At 42.1% G+C, this 19,618-nt stretch overlaps 1 protein-coding gene across 2 annotated transcripts; it reads right to left on the reverse strand.

Annotated features, from left to right (window-relative positions):
* Window positions 1-2,099: 2,099 nt before the first annotated feature.
* On the reverse strand, window positions 2,100-19,569 carry mnta (MAX network transcriptional repressor a). 2 transcript variants are annotated; one of them, XM_084951794.1, is made up of 6 exons: window positions 18,990-19,565; window positions 13,611-14,217; window positions 13,225-13,266; window positions 12,911-13,022; window positions 5,753-5,945; window positions 2,100-5,602 (listed from the first exon to the last, which is right to left on the reverse strand). In XM_084951794.1, the coding sequence occupies exons 1-6, from the start codon at window positions 19,060-19,062 to the stop codon at window positions 4,851-4,853; spliced, it is 1,779 nt and encodes a 592-aa protein (XP_084807920.1). In that variant the 5' UTR covers window positions 19,063-19,565; the 3' UTR covers window positions 2,100-4,850. The 2 variants fall into 2 exon arrangements, with proteins under 2 accessions (XP_084807920.1, XP_084807921.1); XM_084951795.1 differs by lacking the exon at window positions 13,225-13,266 and having other exon boundaries at window positions 18,990-19,569.
* Window positions 19,570-19,618: the final 49 nt, after the last annotated feature.

Raw genomic sequence — 19,618 nt, forward strand, 5'->3', positions numbered from 1 at the left:
ATTTTAATTAATAACTTGAAAGAAATGTTGAGATGTAACTCCAAATTTTACATTCCATAAAAATTTGGGGTTATTAGCTTTACATTTAAAAAAAAATTAAAACTTTTGAGTTACTTCTCTCATTTTTACGGAAGAGGATTAGAGCCACTAGGGGAGGGAGGGGGGTTTCTTTTCCAAAATTCTGAGACTTTTCTCCAAATTCTGGAAAATAAATAAAAAAGACGTGAGCCCAGTGGCCCTAATCCTCTTCAATACATTTTTTTTTTTTAATCAGAAGTAATGGAAAATTTCTAGATGTGTGCACAAATTCTGAGATGCATAACTTTAAATGTTCAACTTATAGTTTCAAAAATATGTATTACTTATGACTAAATCCGAAATTTCGTGATACTTAACTCGAAATTTCGACTTCCTATCTTAAAATCTTACTTAAATTGTGAAGCTGACAAATCAAAAAAGGCACTCTACTGGATTGAGATCTGGTAACTGTGGAGGTCGTCTGAGAACCGTGAACTTGGTGTCATGTTCATGTTTTGAGATTATTTTAACTTTGACGTGGTGTGTTATCCTTCTGGAAGCAGCCATTAGAAGATTGTTCTACTGTGGTCATACAAGGATCGACATAGCCAGCAACAATATTCAGGTATGCTTTAAACGATGCTCAGTTGGTACTGTGGGGCCCAGAGTGGACCAAGAAAATTACTCTGACCATTACACCAGCATAAGGCACCAATACAAGGCAGGAAGATTTCATGCCGTTTATGACACTTCCGTCTGGCTGTTGCAGTGGAGATCAAGACTCGGGTCAGGTGACATTTTTCCCATCTTTTATCTAATTTTGGCGAGTGTGCAAATTATTATATGGCTGGCAAGAGTGGCCTTCTGCTGTTGTAAGCCATCTGCTTCCATGGTCAGCGTGTTGGGTATTTGGAGTTGCTCTTCTGCATACCCTAGTTGTTACAACCAAGGTATGCAGTTACTGTTGCAGTGTGGCCTTTCTTTTCTAACCTCTAGCATTAACAACACACACAGAAAATTCACTGGATATTTTCTTTCTGTAAACTGTAGACATGGGTGTGTGGGGAAGATCCCAGTACATCAGCTTTTTCTGAAATACTCAGAGCAGCCTGTCTGGCACCAACAACTGTGTGAAGTGTCAAGCAAGTGTAATTTTTAGTAGTTGCATTGTCTGTCTTTGGCAAGCTCTTTCATTGTTAAGGTTTTTGTGTCAACCTCCACTTGTAGAAACGTTAATTTGAAAATAGTTTTGAAACATTAAAATTATTTTACTTTTAAGTGGACTAAACAGATATACAGATAACTTTAATCATAGGTATAACTTGTATGTCTAGTTGCTATGATGACTAAATATTAAACAGGTTTTTAATTACAACCAACCTGGCTTTTGCGGGAATTGTGACATAACATCCTGACTAGACTAGCCTTTGTTATCTAGTTACCCTGGAATGATGAAACTACTACAGGAGGCTTGTATAAAAGGACTACTCAGATGCCCAAACCACCTCATCTGACTCCGCTCCTCTTGAATGCTTATGTTCAGCTTTTATTTTAGAGGTTTTGAAAAGGTGTTAAAAATGTAGCTAGCGTGTGCTACTAAGTGGCATCACATTACACAGAGGTAACTTGATCTCTTTGTCCACGTTATATCTGCAGTTTATCTACTACTGTTTTCAGTATTAGCCTAACCTGATATTTCTGGAGTAAAAGTACCAGAGCAATTTCTCTAATCTGATCGTCTTTGGTGTTTCAAACCACTGCATGAACAAAACAACACTTAAAGAAGTGTTAATGCTAAATAACTAATAATAATTAGAAAAAATTTCTGCGTTCAAATATCAGTATAACTTTTCCACTTTATTTCTCTGAGTCAATGTGGCTCAGCAGGCAAAGTCGCTTCAACTGGAAAGTCGGCTTCTTAGCTCATCCAGTCTGACATGTCAACAAGTCCTGATGACCTCAGTGTATCCATCACTGAGAATTAGTGCTGGATAAGGCAGTGTTTAATGTTTGACTGCGCTCTGAATATAAAACCATCTTTGTGTTTCTCTACACTTTGTTTAAAGAAGCCACTTCAGACCTTTGTAAACATAATACAATTTATTAAGTATCTTTTTTATAAATTTTAACTTTTACATATTTTCCCAAGCTTTTACCTTAATACAGATAGATCTAAATGAAGCCCAACATTTACAGGCTATATACAATGTAAACTTTCTCCATAGGGAAAACACAGGTATATTTTTGCTTCTTCAAGCATCTGTATCTGGTAACGTTTATGCATTTTGTTTTTCTGCAAAACGATTTCAAAATGCCATTTATCCCAGATGTTTGTGTGAAATCTAAGAGATGGCAAGGAAACAACGTATTGCATCAGAGCAAAATACAAAAACATGGAACAGGTGAATAATTTAAACAAGTGGCCAAATGTGATTGAATGTAGTGATCGCCCCTTCACATACAGCACTGTACATGGTCCCAGAAAATAAGCTATTTGATAAAATTAACAAACGAGGGGTGATGACACAAGCGACAGTAAATCTTAAAATACAAAATCAGGTTTGTAATGTTACACTTTACATACACTTTAATAAAGTAACTGCATTTCTAAAAAGGGCTCGACTCCTGTTTCGACACTCCAAATGTTTTCACAGATCAGTACATTCAGATTAAATTCGGAGAGCACAGTGCGTTAAACTGCAGGTTGGCTGTTCATTGAGACTACTTTTTAAATGTTCACAGTGCCAGCTTTGGAAAGAGGGTGCCTCGAATAAACACATTAAAGTCATCTGTTGTTGTCGCTTTGTACAGATACTTGTCCCCAGTTTTATGGATGACAGAATCTTAAATGTGTCAGAAATCCTTCACACGCCTATAGTAACGTAATGAAGTTCATAAGCTCATCGGAGAGCACTGCTATAGGTCCTTGCTTTCATAGTGATCACTACATTAGTACAGTCATGGCATGCATTAATGGCATGCAAACACACACCCTACTACCATATGCACTACAAGACAGCATAGACACACTTCACTATATTTTATGGACCTTTCTGTATTCAGATTCACATCCTTTACCTCGTGGTATTTAAGTCTCACAGCACATATAAACTCGCCTCTGCTGGGGTTGGGGGTCATATAGATGTAGATACAAATCCTACTCTGCAAAATGAAAAATATTTAAAATACATTAGCAGCTGTGACACAAACTGTTTTATCCTAAAACACTAACTTGTATTTGTGCTCAGTGTACAATCACCAGTATGTTTGAAGGACAGATACTAGAAATAAGTAACAATTTGATTGTCCTTTAAACACTAAAAACTAAATCCAGCCATCCACCCAATCTTCTGCTTATCTGGACACAGGTAGCAGTTTAAACAGAGCTATCCAGACCTCACTCCTCTAGTGTGGGAGACACCAAGGCTTTCCCAAGCAAGCTGAGAGATATCATGTCCTGGATTTGCCATCGGGTGTCTTCTTGGTTGTGCATGCCTGAAACCGTTCACCTTAGAGGCATCCTACTCAGATGCCCAAACCACCTCATCTGACTCAGCTCCTCTTGAATGATGAGTTCCTCATCTTGTCTAGGCTAAGCAAGACAGCCTAGAAAGAAGCCCATTTACGCCACCTGTATCAGTGATCTCATATTTCTTTCAGTTGCTAACCACAGTTTGTGGGTAGAACAGTGGATCAACCAGTAAATGAATAGCTTTGCCATAGCGCTCAGCTGTCTCTTTGCCACAGCAGACCACTGATTGGTGCGGTGCCTGGACCAGTCAGTCTGTCACTTGTGAACAAGACCCTGAGATACTTAAACTCATTCACTTGAGGCAGAAATGAGAAATCCACCCTTTTCTGATTGAGCACTTGAGCCTTAAAATTTGAGGTGCTGATTGTCATCTTGGCTGCAATCTGTCAACAGAACATTACTCGCTAAAGGCAGAGACAAGCTCCTGAGACACCCTGCACCCTGGCTAGGCCTAGAACTGACAAAGCTGTATTTTTTTTTTTTTCAGCCACTCTGATGTGATATCATCATTTTACTTCACTGGAAGAATTGTGTCATTGTTGCAGAGGTGGTAGTTTGACTATGAACACAAACAGCCACCAGGGGGAGCTGTTGCTGTGTGCACCATCACCGAGGACTGCAGCTCCTGCTCAGGCGGCTAAGTGCAGTCCATGATTTGGCTCCAACCTTACAGCATGTGCTGCTGCTGAAGAGGAGGGGCTCCTCTGAACCACATTCTCCGTGCACTGGGTTTGGCGGGCCAGCACTCTGCTCCTACACTGTCTGGACTCTATAATAGCAGATCGACATTTTCCCATGTGAGGCCGTTTCTTTCTAGCTTCTGTGAAAATACGCACTGCCTCACTTTAAAGCAACGAAGGATGGCAGGTGAAGGTCAAAAACTGCACATCAGCCCACTGTGTACAACACAAACACGACATTATGACCGTCAGTCACATGCAGCCTGTTATATCTTAGAAGATGTGGTAGTCTGGTCTAGAAGGAGTTTTAGGATTGTTCCCAGCTTTGTGTCCACTTTAATGCTTTTAAGTGAGAATTAAACAGAGCAGAAGGGTCTCCAGCAGCTCTCCTGCACACACGGTTGGCTTGTCAATGGCCTGGTATGAAGCCCGTGGTTCACAGCAGGGAGGTGGCCCATTGAGTGCTCCCACAACACTAACCAACACACAAGAAGGTGGAAGGTTAAGAACAGGGACTTGTTTTTGGTCACTTTGTTAACATGGGGGAATAACATCCCTCCATCACTTTACCCCTGTCATGGGGATCACAGTCTGGAGCTCAGTGGTCCTGTTGGCAGTGTTCAGGCCAGCTTCAGAGTGCTGATGGGAAAGGAGGGCATGGTTACCATGGTCACAGGGTTGAGCACCGTCTGACCCACTAGCTGCGGGTGGTGAGCCATCATTTGGGTGCTCACTGCTGTCTGCTTACCAACAATGGTGGCAGCTGGCTGTGCAGGCGCACTGCCGTTCACATGAGCATGGTTTATTGTTTGAGTGATGTGACCGACCACGGCCGGCTGTGTGACAGCCACCGGCTGAGAGTAGAGAGTGGGTAAATGCTGGCTCAGGTGAGCCACTGGGTGCACGGTTATGTGGCTGATGGGCTGGTGGCCGGGGGCTAACTGCACAGAGCTGGTGGTGGTGGAGGGACCCAGCTGGGCGATGTTTTTGGAGCTCTGACTTGGGATCACTTGGATGACCGAAGGGTGGGACACTGGTGCATGAGCAATAACTGTGGGGTGCAGACTGGGTGTGGTCACCATCTGCGTCTGGGTGGGATTTGACAGCTGACAAGGTGTGCTGGATGTAGTGGCAGTGAGCGTTGGTGGAGCTGCAGGTTTAGACAGTGGCTGTGGGGGAGTCACTGGTAGCGACTGAGGCTGGTGCTGAGGGGCTTTACGCTGGTTGTGCGGGGTGGTGAAGGAGGTAGTGGTGGTGGGCATCGCAGTTGTGCGCAGCTCAGGTTTCATGATTTGAGGCACGGTGGGTAAGGCAGTGGGTGCTCTTGGTGCAGGCTCTTCGTCCAGATCGTCATCCATGATGTCTTCACCTTCTGCAACACCAACAAATTATGGAATTCATTAATTACATATATAATTACATGACTTAATCTGAAACAGTGTTTGGTTGCGTATTAGGGAGATTTACAGACATGCAGTTGAGAGTGAACATAAATCCCCACCAATCCCTCCCGTCTGCCTACCCGAGGCTGTGGAGGTTGAAGCTTGGTCCTCCTCCGGCTGCACTGTCTGTCGGAGGATGCGGTCGATCTCGATCACATCCATCCACTGGCTAAGATCATTCTTCAGCTCTGCTAGTCGCTGTTGGGTAGCGATCTTTTCTCTGGCCAGACGCTCCATGTCGTGCTCATACTCCTTCTCTTTGCGCTTTAATGTCTGCAAGGAGGACATTAAAGCGGACATTACAATGGTAGAACTCAGAACTGGTTTATGAATTACACAGGAAAAAGTCCACAGGGTAAACGTTAAGGCCATATTTACTATGTAATAAATTAATCCAATAGAAGAGAACCACAGTAATTTTCTTTGTGAAGCTGTCAGAGAGGTTTTTACTCAAGTCCAAGGTCATGCTTGAAGCAATACTGTAAAGATTCACATTGATTTTATACTAGTCTTAATAGTATTTAACAGATTTCACCACTTCAACCTCTAAAATTAGCGAGGAGTTAAAATGACCTGTTTCTGATTTTGTCAAAGATGTTGATATGAAATTAGATATTACTCGTGTGCACAGAGGGTGGAGGACAGAAAATCTGCAGGACTACTTATTTGAGGAAAACGTCAAAGTGCACCAGTGGAATGAACTTTGACTCTACTGGGTCTATTTGAACTCGTACTTCTTTAATAAAGTGGAGAAATGGTTTATTTAATAGCCAATTTTCCAAATTCAAAATAATAATAATAATAAGAGAATAATGAAAGAAAACTGTTATACATTATAACTGATAAATATAAATTTGTTACAATGAAAGGCACATTTTCCAGCAACAACATTTAAAACATAGTTTAAAGCAATTCATCAAAGGTTCCATTTAGCAATGAAGCATATTACTCAGAAACGGGCCGTCCTGCATTATGTTCTTATACTTTTGGTATTTAGCATTTGTGTCTGCGTTTATAAATACACATTTATAAAATGTGAATACATGAATTTTACTATTGACAGTGACTGGTTTTATGTTTTTTATGTTTAGCATGTAACATCAGGAGGAAAAGTGAAATTATGGCAACTGGTACATGATCAGCAGACTTGTGTTTTTAAGTATTCCCGTTTTAAAGTACTTCAGAAGTCTTTAATTATATATAATTTATTGCATGTCACATGCAGCCTGGTCAAAGTATTCAGCACGCTCTCTGTGGGAGAGGCTCAGGGAAATGACACAGTCTGAAACCCTTTACCAGCAACCTGATGACTTGGGATCATAAAGGGTGGACTTCCTGTTAGTGTTCATCCTACCGTGTACAGTGTGACGATACAGTAAATGTGCAAGTCATCGTGTGTACGATTTAAGTCGTGTGTATGTGGCTTCTGGCCTACTTCGGTTTAAGTGCATTCCTGCATGTGCATTATGAGCGTGTGCGCCTACAGCACAATGCACATGTACATAAATAGCAAAAGGGGACAAAAGGCGGGCCTTGTGTGATTCAACACCTGTCTCAAATCCTGATCCAGGATTAGACATGCATGGGCCAAGTGGTCTGTGCTTTGGCTGCTTCTCAGTAACTTAAACACAAATAGAAGCTCAAAAGAGTCCCGTTCATATTTCAGTTTAGCTCAAATCCACATAAACAAGCTGTTTCTTATCTTTAAGTTAAACTGCTTTTATTGTGACCAGAGCAGGTTTTATTACAGTTGGAAAATCTGTGTCCTTGCTCCCAAATAGACCTAAAGTTATCTACGATCAGGGTTAGTAGCCTAGTTCTGTTTTAAAATAATTGTTACATGGAACAACTCTTAATGTGAATCACAACTACACCTCTTATTTTAATGAAAACTCCAAGAATTCAGGTATTGCACCATCTCATTCACAAAGACAGGGATCCCAACTTTGTATTTTAATATTATTGATTAATGGAGATATAGTTTGGACATGCAGATTTTAAATAGCAGGACAGACATGTACACTACTGTTCACTGAGTAAGGTGCTCCTTAGCATGCACTGTTAAACATCTGGACACAGATGTGCAACTTGTAACCAGCCATAAGGAGCACCGCCTCTCTGTACGGATTAGAAACATCCTTCGTCTCTACACAAGATGTGCTAAAATGCCCCCCATCTCTGGTTGTCAGGGAAACTCCTGAAAACATGTCAACGTTTTCTCTGAAATCCTAAAAGATGGGATACACCTTCATGTGCGAGAGGTGTGATTTAGGTTTCTAACAGCCTCTTAGTGTGTAAACATTTCTGTCAAAACCTACTCTGGTGAGGAAAATTTAACGTGATGTCCAAAAAGGTCTGGCCGCCTTCTTTTTTACCCTCATGTAGCTGGCAGCCTTACGTGAGTAGCGCTACAAGCTTACAGCTTTAAGTGATGACTCATAAAGAGAGAATGAGAGAGTGGAGAAATGCTCCACAGACACAGAGACCCACTGAACTGCTGAGAGCCAACGCCACATTCGCCTTTTTAGAAACAGCTAGCCTGAGATTAACCGCATACACCTGATAAACAAGCCTGCAGCAGATGGGTCCCACGTGACTTCATCACCATGTTAAACATGTCACCAGATTGGTAGGACACAATGTGCCAGGTACGCTTGGATTCTTTGCACATGACTGCATTCAGACCTCCTTTTTTCCAGGGAAGAGTTCTTACCACAGAACTGTGTGTGCGTGCATGTGTGTGCGTGCGCATGGGAGGTAAACACTGCTGAAGCATTATTGTCACAAGCAATGCGAGGGCCGAGCACATGGCCCCGCAGAAAAAGGGAGAGGGAGGGCCACAGATAACAGGGGATTGAAAGAGAGCAATACAAGCTGTACTCACTGACTCACTTTTGCAGCAGCCGTGAACAGACAGCACAAGGCTGGGTTGTCTTAAAGGGCCAGGAGCACAGGAGGCCACGTTGCAGACATGCTGCTCCACTGATCGGGTTCTTGCACACAGGTCTTATGACACTGTGGTAACCATAAACCCTTGTCTTAGTCTGCCTTCAAGCTGGAGCAGAGGGTTTCACGTGGTGCCCGACTTTAACAATATAAAGTCTGTCTGTGGAAATAAAATGCCTACTTTTGCACACCAATCCTTTGTGTGTAAGCTTGTGTTGGTCATAGCTGGCCTATTTACGTCATTGCGGTTAAGAGCCGAGTCGTCAGAAAGCTGAAGGAGGCCAGCTTTTTTTAATGTTAAGGATGAACAAAAATGAAAATGTCAAAAGAACTAGTACAGTTATCTTGTCAGGCAACCTTTCAAAGGAAATATGCCATGAAGTCCACAGTGACTATGCTAAAAAGATAAATACATTTTTAGCTTATCTTCATCTAGCAGAGAGTACAGCACTTTTCATGCTGGCATTTGCGGACAAGCAGTGGAGGAACAAGTTCAGTTAGCTTTCATGAGGAAGTGAAGCGCGTGTGGAGTAAGCTGAGCCTTATGTTTACTGCTCCATGCTCCCTCCCTGCTGCGGACGGCTAAGCCTGGTGGTACAGCAAGTTCTGCATGTTGCAGTGCTGGGTGGGGGCCCAGCACAGGGGGGGTGACGTCACGCGGCTCAGGCTAGCCATGTGCTTGCTGCTCATGTGGCCTTAAAAGCTCAGAGAGGCAGGATGGAGGGAAGGAGGGGGAGTGGAGAGGAGGAGCGCTAATGCATCAGGGCTTATTTTACAGCCTCGGCTTTCGCGACACCACTACGGGCTCAGAGGAAAGCCTGCTACATGTTGTCTCTAAAGTAAAACAAAAACCCTCTTACAGCTCTATTAGTGCGACTGCTATAATTAAAAAGGAAAACAATTGGTTCACATGTAAGATTTTCTGGTCACAGATGTTGAGTCATCTTCATTTGAAATGTATAAAGAAAGTGGAAGTTGACCTATGTAGCTGTTAGCCAAGTTTGCGCCTTTCACTGGAAAACCACTAAAACTGTTCCAGTTACCACTTATTTTCATAGAAACTTTGCTCATTTACAAATGAACACTTACAATAAGATGTAAAAATAAAAGCGGCGGAGTGCTGAGCTGAAAGCCTCTTATTCAGACCTCTAAGCTCAGTGTTTTTGTGTGCAGGCTGCTTCATTGCTGCCAGCCCAGAGGAGGACAGGGACGGGGAGGGAGGAGTGTGCAGAGTTTCGGGAATGAGGTGCATGCAGGCAGGACACGCGTCTGTACCTCCCATGTCAAGATGCCAGTGCTCGCACGTGTTCTGCCTTTTTTTTTTGTTTTTTTTAGGCATCCTATCACCCAGCACTCACATCTTTTACTCCACCCCTCCAAAACAAAACACCACCAGCCTGGCCAATGAAAAAGACCCTCGTGACAAAGAGGCACAACACACTGTTGTGGCCTGTAACACTATTACAGTACTGGGTTAACTGCTTCATACTACTCTTTATTAGAGATGGCACGATACCACTTTTTTATGTCCGATACCGATACCGATATCATAAATTTGGATATCTGCTGATACCGATATGAATCCGATATAGTGTGTTTTTTAATCAATAAAACTGTTTTTTTAATATCTTGCTGCTTTTTGTATAAGTTCATACTCAAGTTTAAAAAAAAACAAACACTAAAGCTATTCTGTTATACCTGTATGCAAAAAATACACCCAAAATATTTCATAGTTCAGCAAAACTGATCAATCTAATAAACTTAAACCTACTCCATCCTCCCTATTCTGCTATTTTAAAGAGTACTTAGCAGAAATATTAAGCAACCTAACTAATAGGGTTCTAAAACTCCCAGCAAAAAAATAAATAAATAAATAAAAATAGGGAACCACCCTCCACCTCATGATGCTTAATCCACGTAATCAACTATAATTTGATGCAGTGTGAAAAAAAATACACAGAAATCAGTTATTTTTCAAGAATAATTAAATAGATTCAACATCTTTCTTCAACAGAATTGCAGACTGCACAGATGGTACCTTCCCAAAGGAAAAAGTACTATAGCTTACTAGGGTATATTAGACTTAATAGTTACTATATACAGTAATGGACTTCTATACATTTTACATCAGATTAAAACTTTGGGTGTAAGATTCAGATAATTATTTATGAAAAGCTCAACATTTTAATTGAGAATAAGAAAGAAAAGTATGTCTTTGTGCCCCCTTTTCCCTGTTAATGCCCTATCGGCCACCCTGGCTAAACTTTGCTAGATCCGCCCCTGCACAGTTACCAGCCGTCAGCTGCGTAGAAAAAGATCCTGGTGTAGAAAGTAATATTAAATAAATTCTAACAACAGCTTATCAAGCTTAAACGTGCTGCTGTTATTCAGCCGCTGGTTTCCTCTTTCTGGCACGAAGTGGGCGATAAACAAACAAGAGAGACGGACTCGCGACAGAAAAGCCGATCAGCTGATCATTGATCAGTTTCACATTGAAGTAGCAGCAGGAGAGAGAGAGAGAGAGGCGGTCACTCCATATATCGGTTGTTAAGCTTAACGCGGGAATGCTTTACAAACATTCAGAGATGAACTTACACACTTGCTTTACTTCTCTCTGGGATAACTTCCTCGGAGATGAAATGCCGGATTACTAGCGAGGCTACAAATACACACAGCTGCTCTATCACGTGACCCGTACTCCTGCGATGTGCTACGGTTATGAGCCGAGTTACGCCGTGTCGCAAGTTTTGTGAGGTGCTTTTTTGATATTTAATGGATCGGATTACATTTTTTTTATTTTTCTCCGATATCTGATCCAGTAATTTACGTCAGTATCGGACCGATACCGATACGTAATATCGGATCGGTCCATCTCTACTCTTTATTATACTCTTCACTTCCACATATAAGCATCATCAATTATGTAAGTTTCCCTTGCTCCGTTTGTTTCAAGCATGTCCAGCTCAGCTGATGATTGGAGGAAAAGACCACAAGCCTGTCGAACACAACACGCACAGCATGTTGCTTAATCACAGAGAGGGGCACAGGGAGGGAGACTGGGTGACGAGCTGTGCACCCACGCTGTCCTAGTTTCCCTCAGCATCCACGCGCACAGAGGAATAACCAGCCTGCTGCATCTCACAGTCAAGCAGCAGCATGCAGTCCTCCTCGGTGTACACATCAGTAAACCTGCACCACGGTCGGTTAATGAACAACTGCAGGCTCATAAACAACAACGCATGACAACCAAATGTCTAAAACCGTGTAAGTGTTTTATTATTATGCAAATTAAACAGCAAAGCGCTAACCACATTTGGACCAACTCAAACACACAGATCATGCAACTGTAATTATAAAACGCAAATCTATAAAAGCATTGTTGGATTTTAAAACGTAAACAGAGATATTGTTTTATCGCCTCCCGGATTAGTGTATTGGAAAAATGACCTACAATAAAAACGGACACACTCAGCAGCACAGTCAGTCTGAAAGTTACACTAGACCAGTGGCAGACCTTTGCGCCAGCTGTTTACAACCAGCATACTCTAATGGGGAGAGCTTGACTCATAGAAATGGCGAGTCACTCGTTGAAACACTCGCACACTTAAGAAAAAGGTATAAATGAGGAAGTCTTAGAGACTCAGGAAGGATCTAAATACATCACTGTGTTTAAACTTGCTGCTGTCTGATGTTTTTCTCTGCAACTAAGGATCTTAAACGCAGTAAGATTGTAAATGTATCCAGTAAGACTGGGGGTCAATAACACCACAGTGTGACGGCTTTGTTAGCAGTGAGGAAAGAGCGAGCAATCATCAGTGACGTGTTACAGCCTCCCTATACGAGTTGCATTCATGGGGAATAAAGTACAAGGCATCGCCTTTGTGGATGTTTTGTGCATTCCAGTGAAACATTGCTAAACAAAAACAGGTGATAGGAGGTTCAGGCCACTTGTTACTGGTGGCGCTTCGATTGTTGGTTTTTAAATCTGTAATTTCTGTGATTGTGATTTAATTTTTTTGGTTTGTGGTTGTATTTATCTAGCTGTTAAAACAATATAATAAGTGAGTTTATTTAATAAGTGCTTTTCACAGACAAGTGGTCACAACACACTGTACACAAAAGGGTAAAATAAATATTAACATTGAGTAACAAAACAGCCAATGAAAATCTAACTAATGAAATTCAAGAAGATTTTAAAATCTACCAACACCAGTCGGATACTAATGATTACCAATACCAGATACGCCAACGTGGAATTTGAAGGTAATAAAACTTTGACATCACAAGCTCACCTGAATGTATCTCAGTGCACTTCTTAAGACACTCAGGTTGGAGGTTTTCTTCTCATCAATGTTCGGGATGTTCTTTTTCAGCGTCTCGAAGCACTCCTTCAGGTGTGCTCGTCTGACAGACCCAAGACAAATAGAAGGTACTTTAGACAGCGCTAATGGTAAAGCGCACTTTAATATAACAACATCTCTATTTGGGAGTCCTCTGATTAAAATATGAAGCACATTTCAAAATTGAAGCGCTACCAATAAGTAAGGTTTTCAGGAAAAAAAAAGAATCTATTGGCAAATGCTTTTGGGGAAAGGGGTGACCCTACCTGTTTTTCTCAAGTTTGTTATGCACCTCTCTTGTACCAGCCCTGCAAGAGCACAGTAAAATGGTGATGTTTAAAAGGGCAACAAAATTGAAATAATAAAAAAATTAACCCCCCCAAAAAATGAATCAAAGAACCTGTTTCTTAGTTTTGGGAGCAGACAGATCAATGACAGTAAGTGAGTGAATTTATCATCTCATCCAAATTATCGTAATAGCAACCGTGCAAATCTAATTTATAATTATCTGAGTGGACCACAGAAGATTACTGATGACACCGTTTCAGTACGTCTGTAATCTGGACTCCTAGTTATTATTTTTTCTGCATTTTAAGGACTGATTTAAATTGATCCTCAGTAAAACAATACTGAGTTAAAAGGTCAGACTTACCCTCCAGGCCTCTTCTTGCTGTCTAGGTGGCGACTGTCATCAGGAGGACTTCCCCGGCTGACGGGGCCATTGTGCAGGGGGGCCTGCTGAAGCACGGGGCCTGAATGGGGCAGTAAGGCTTGCTGCTGTATGGGCGAGACGATGGTACCCGGATAGCGCTGAACCAGCTGCTGGTGTAGTTTAGTGTTGTTGGTTTGGGTGACGAGCTGCGGCTGAAGGTGGTGGTTTTGTATCGGCTGCTTGTGGTTGGCAGTCACCATGGTTTGGGTGTCAGGTTTGGGCTGTGGAGACCAGAGTAGAGCTGCTGCACTTTGCTCCAGAGGGGGATGAGAGTCTGTCTTTGGGGAGGCCAGTGGAGGAGCAGCAGGAGGGGAGAGCGTGGTAACAGGTAGAGTAGGTGAGCCTGTAAGGTTGGGGGTGACCACAGGTATCGGGATGACTGTAATGGGGACAGAGGGAGGTGACAGAGCTGATGGTATGCGTGGGGGACGGGACTCCATGTGGAGCTCCTCTGCTTTAGAAACATTGTTGATGTGGATTGTGGAGTTCACATTAGGGTGGCTCTGCTCTTTCAGGTGCTGCAGACGCAGCTTCTCCTTTTCATCCTCTGTGGGAAAAACACAACCGTTAATACAACCAATCCCATCTGTACACACATACACAAAAATGCAGCAACAACCCTTTGAGCTTTCTAAATCTGTTAGCACTAACAGTACTGATAGATTTTGGGAGTATGTGAAAGGAAATAAGCCAGGGTCATTTCTAGAAAGGTCTGGTAGAAGGCCTTGTTTGGCATGTTATGCATGTTATGCTGTACCAGTGTATGAACGTGAGAGTGAATGAATAGTGGAATTGTAAAGCGCTTTGAGGGCCCCGAAAAGCGCTATATAAATGCAATCCATTATTATTATTATTATTATTACCAGCTCGGTGACATTAGTCCTGCTCATTATAGTAAATCAGCGAAACAAGCAGTGTTTGACACTCAAAGCTGCAGGTATATTTGCACATGACACCAACAGATGTTTTTTTAACTAAACCTAAAACTTGTGTAAAACCATGACAGTAGCAGGTTTCATTTCATCTGTGCCACAACAGATGAATCCCGAAAGAGCACAAACATATTCCATAACTGTGACTCCTGTTACACGTAAAGTGATGAAGTATTATTGTTAATATTATTGAAACATCCAGTTGTAAGTCAAAGTGGCTCTACAGGAGAATGTTTGTTGTTATGTAATTACAACAAGCAGAAATGAAAGTCTGAGCTTTCAGGTTTCAGGCTCTTCTCTCTTGCTGTTCCTACTTTGTGTTTTATCTGTACATGCATTTTCACATCCACAAAAATGTTGCCTAGCTTTGAGCATGTCTTCACAAAAGAAGCTTGTTGCTTTAATGGAGGTACATCTCGCTGTAATGTAATCCTGGTCACAGTCCACTGGCTGAGTTGTGCTGGGGAAGTGAGTGCAAGTCGACTCTAGATCTCTACTAACAAAGCCCGAGGGTCTCTTTACTACCAAGACGCATGTCCAGGTTAGGTTTATCTGTAAAGGCATGTTTATAACAGTTAATACACTGCAGATCTCATTGCAATTGAGCCAGCTTTAAAATGATTGCACGTTTTGATTACTATTAAATAAACTGTGATTACAGCCATGTGAAAGATTCGTACAGATAAATCTAACTGAAAAGTGATCAGCTTCAGTATTTTTGTAAAACATGAGTCAGTCTAAATACGTCTTACGGGGCTGTCCAGTCATCTAAAGCACACCCCCTCCACACTGTATAGATGCTGTGGAAAGGGACTCTAGTTGCTATGGCAGCTCATGTTCACAGTTAGAAAATGTCAGATACAAGTAGCTGTCATCAACATCGTTATAAATGCGATCAGGACGCTGCAGCAGTACACACTCATCCGTTCACTGCAGAGCTGAAGCTACAGCTGCACCACAGACTTCACCCCAAACCACTGAAAACAAGTTCACATAAATGATGACGACAGTGAGCGACAACAACACAGCTGTCTCCAAGAAATTAGGTGCTAAGTCACTCTAAAAAATAAAATAACAAATGTTTATTAGATACACAACATCCAAAAAAGTCACTGAAACCTTCCCACTAAAGACAAAAAAAACCCCAAAACCCCAGTAACATTTTTTAAGTTTCAAAATGTGAAATGTTGTCTTTGTACCTTTTTAAATACACAAAAGGAGGGTTTCAATGATTTACAAGTTTACAGTCTGTTTTTATTATACATTTACATACAATAGCTACATTGTATGTAAAATTCTACATAGCTACGTACAATAAGATTGTATGAAGCGACAAAAAAAATAATCCGGGTTTAGATAATGTAGTTTGTTGCATCATAATGTAAGCTCGCCTTCAAATAGGGTGTACAAAATAATAGGAATATTCTCACCTGTTAACATCAAAGACTATTTGAAGCTGAATGAACACATCTCTAAAACACCAACATTGATAAAAGCAGGAATTAATGGATCTAACCGACTGGCACCAGAGCATGACGTATGAGGTCAGCTTGTTTAATCAGTTAGGATTAAGAGCAGGTTTCTCTAATATTTCTCAAAATCACAACCTTTTATCGGTCAGTCTTTAAATTAACTTCAACTTTTGTTTAAAATAAAATAAATAAATAATAATAATAATAATGTGACAGATACTACTTGTTATCCATGTATAATCAGTTTAAAATATACATGCTCACATTTTGAGGGTTCAAAGTTCAGAACATTATAGCCCTGCTTTAAAACAGATCTTTCACAGATCTGGTAGTCTATTTAGATCTACGAAAAAGCAGCACATAGTGTTATGATTTTACATTTTAAAACACTAATGTCACTTTATCAATGACTGTAAAAAAAAATAATGTGATGGAGGAAGGAGATATTCTATCCAGCTCTAAAAAGCTCTAGAGAAATTTTAACAGTGTTACTTTAAGCATTTCAGTGTATTTTTTTCCAGTGTATGAACATGTCCTGTTTCACTGAAAAGTCTTTTCTTCAGCGGTAAAAACATACGAAAGAACAAGATGTTCCAGTTGCAGTGGACAGCTTTCATAAGCTGTTGCATGCACAGTTATGAGTTCTGACAATTTAATGTTGTTTTGTTGACATAAACACATAGAGGGGTCTTTTCTGAAAGAAAACCCATGAAACACTTACAAAAAACAAGCAGGTTTTCTATATGCATTATATAACTGCAGCAGTACATAGAGGAACACTGGCCTAGTTTCCTGCACACAGTGACCTGCTCTACAGTAGCAGAGAGGGAGGAGGAGGAGAAGGCGCCTGTTTAGAATGCACCAGGCAGGAGCAGCTGAGACAGGAAAAAAACAGGATCTCTCACTCTGAGCCTGCGTGGACTCTCTCCGTAATGATGAATTTAACTATTCATGAACATATCAATGTAAATATGCCAGAATTAGCCAAAAGGCTACTTTTCATTCACGAATATGTAAAGAGCTACAGAATATGTAAAAATCAGCGTTCAACTAAAGGGCTGATCTGTTGGCAGCCAAGCTTGAACGGCGCAGGAAGTGTAATGCACTTTTTCAGCAGGTCTGATGTTAGCGTTAGGGCTGTCTGAGGTAGCTCAACCTGCACCTTCCCCAAAATGTAACTACACCTCACAGCTATGCAAACGTAAACAACTCTGATAGGTTTGTTTCCTTTTAATATGCAGTGCAAACACAATATGTTGACAGCTATAGCGATCCATGCAAGATACATTGATTTATTGGAGTGTAACTGCATGTATATAACAAAGAGTTGCAGACATGTGACATTAACTCGTCTGCCATTTGGATGTGTGACAATCATGGTGACAGTCAAGTAAATAAGGCCACAGACACATAAGGCTAGAGACCAGTGTGACCATCTGTCAACCACTGGTCCAGAGGAAAATTATTTTTTAAAAGAGCCCCAGTCACAAAGGGTCATGAACTGGTCAGTGATTCCAAGTGATTTCCTGCACCTGAAGCAATTTCTACTAGGTTTTCACCACCTTTGGAACTGAGCCTCCTTTAGCCACTGCCAACCTGTCAGGGAATATATGGCTTGCCTCAGCAACCAGTGGTTATAGCACATCCAATACGATGGACAGTTACACGTGATTTAGACTACTGCAGGAAATTTACGTCGTAACAACGTAACACTGTTCGACCCTACATCCCAACCTTCCACGCCACTCGAGTTGTTGCAGGCTGCGTTGACCCTATATGTCGTCACATTTCTCAGGAAGTGCACGTCAGGTTACGGCGTAGGGTTTAGAGGAGTTTCTGGTTACGTAGTAAGTTATGCAGTAGATTTCTCACTGACGCATAATTCAGTCATTAAGCGATGTGCAGCATGACATCACAAGAAACTTGAATAGTAATCTCACATGAAGAGTTTGTTGACTCCAGAGCTGAATGAAGTTGTAAATATAAAAACGTAACGCTTGTTAATTCTCTCCGGATGTAGTTTACACGGATGGAATACCGGAGTGAGCCATCTGCTTTATAAACGATCTTTGGGAGGGGTTGCCCGGCACGCACGTGGTGGAAGGGGCGTAACCATCTATGCTTTTTAAACTACAGGGGCGTGGTTTGTTGTTTCACGTCATCGACTGACACTCAAAGCCCTCCACGAGAGTCTGGAGCGCCAGGGGAGTTTGTGATTTTTTATGTATTAAGAATCGACAGTCACACCGAAACACACAGGTACGCAGAGTCACTACAACACCTGATATCCGGAAGGCGCGCGGAGGGACTGAGGGGGCGCAGACTGCTGGGGTGGGAGGGAGGAGGAGGAGGGGGAACCTGAATGCCAGAGTCACTTGATCCCCAGCGGACGATGTCAGGTCATTATGTAAAACGAGCCTGGCATTCCGCGCGCCACCGCCCTTCATCGGACCGTGTTTTGTTTTTATTTTTAATGTTCCGCAGCAGCGCGTGCAGATACTCAGAAATACAGGAAGGCGCGCGGTGACGCGGCCGAGCAGCACGTTAAGTGTCTATGCAGCAGGTTTCGATGCAGTAACCCCTGACACTGCAGCAGAAGCCCGTCTCTGTCTGTCTGAGACCTGACCTCAATCTTGACATGAAGCGAAGCCTCCAGATCCACAGCAGCCACTCTAAAACCGGAATGAAAGTAAAACTAGGAAGACTGAAACGGTCTTTAAATGCATACGTGACAAACGGGAATCAGTTCAGACACCGTGCTGCTAAATGAGCCACGGGCAGGGTTTCCTCTTAACTCGGAGACTAAACCTTTCACTGAATGGGTGGACTGGTTCCCACTCCTGACTGTCAGAGTGTGAAAAACGAGCGAGCTTTTATTTATTTTATCTTTTTTCCCCAATAAAAGACAAACTTACCACGTGCTTTCTGTTGTTGCTGGGCTTGAAATTCCAAAAACTTGGCCGCTTCCAGAAGCGTTTCGATGCTCATTTCTGTCCGCTTGAAAATACTTTTTTTCGGAGAAAAGGCTGTAAAGCAGACGCGCCTGTGCGTACAGCCTGCCACAGGGAGAGGTTCCCGGTCTGAAGCTGAGGGTGGGGTAGGGGGGGAGGAAGGAGAAAAAAAAGAGGGTAATCCGATACCCCCCTCAGTAGAAACTCTACCACTTACGTAGAAGAGTTACAAACAAGATGGCGCTCAAAGTAGTACGAACAAATAAGGTTTGTGAATCACGCAGCGTTTGTAACCGCCCACAGACAAACGCCCTCCCTCACCGCGTGCATACGAGGGAAGCGACGGGAAAACACGGAGCGGGGTTCGGGTGATTTCGGTCTCGTGGAGCTCTCTTCACGAGTCACGTCCGCCACACGCAGAAAATGTATCAAAAATGTTGCCGCTTAGAACGGCGGCTTGTTCTGTTAAAAGTGTCTCACGTGCCGCCCTCTCGCGGCTTGATGTTTGACTAATCGATGACTACAAGTTGTCACCACGTAGTTGTTCTGTGTAAACGAAAGGCCGACAGTTTGCTTGACTGCGGTAAATTTAC

Source organism: Perissodus microlepis, chromosome 14, assembly GCF_051167445.1.
Source record: "Perissodus microlepis isolate ML-2025 ecotype Zambia chromosome 14, ASM5116744v1, whole genome shotgun sequence".
In the NCBI taxonomy this organism is placed as follows: domain Eukaryota; kingdom Metazoa; phylum Chordata; class Actinopteri; order Cichliformes; family Cichlidae; genus Perissodus; species Perissodus microlepis.

What these genes read in the sequence shown, in the direction of transcription:
- mnta (XM_084951794.1), bottom strand. Translation starts at nt 19,062, where the DNA reads ATGAGCATCGAAACGCTTCTGGAAGCGGCCAAGTTTTTGGAATTTCAA. An exon ending in GCAACAACAGAAAGCACGTG is followed by an intron (nt 14,218 to 18,989) that starts GTAAGTTTGTCT and finishes TTTTTCCCACAG; the next exon opens with AGGATGAAAAGGAGAAGCTG. An exon ending in TTCAACCTCCACAGCCTCGG is followed by an intron (nt 5,603 to 5,752) that starts GTAGGCAGACGG and finishes TTGGTGTTGCAG; the next exon opens with AAGGTGAAGACATCATGGAT.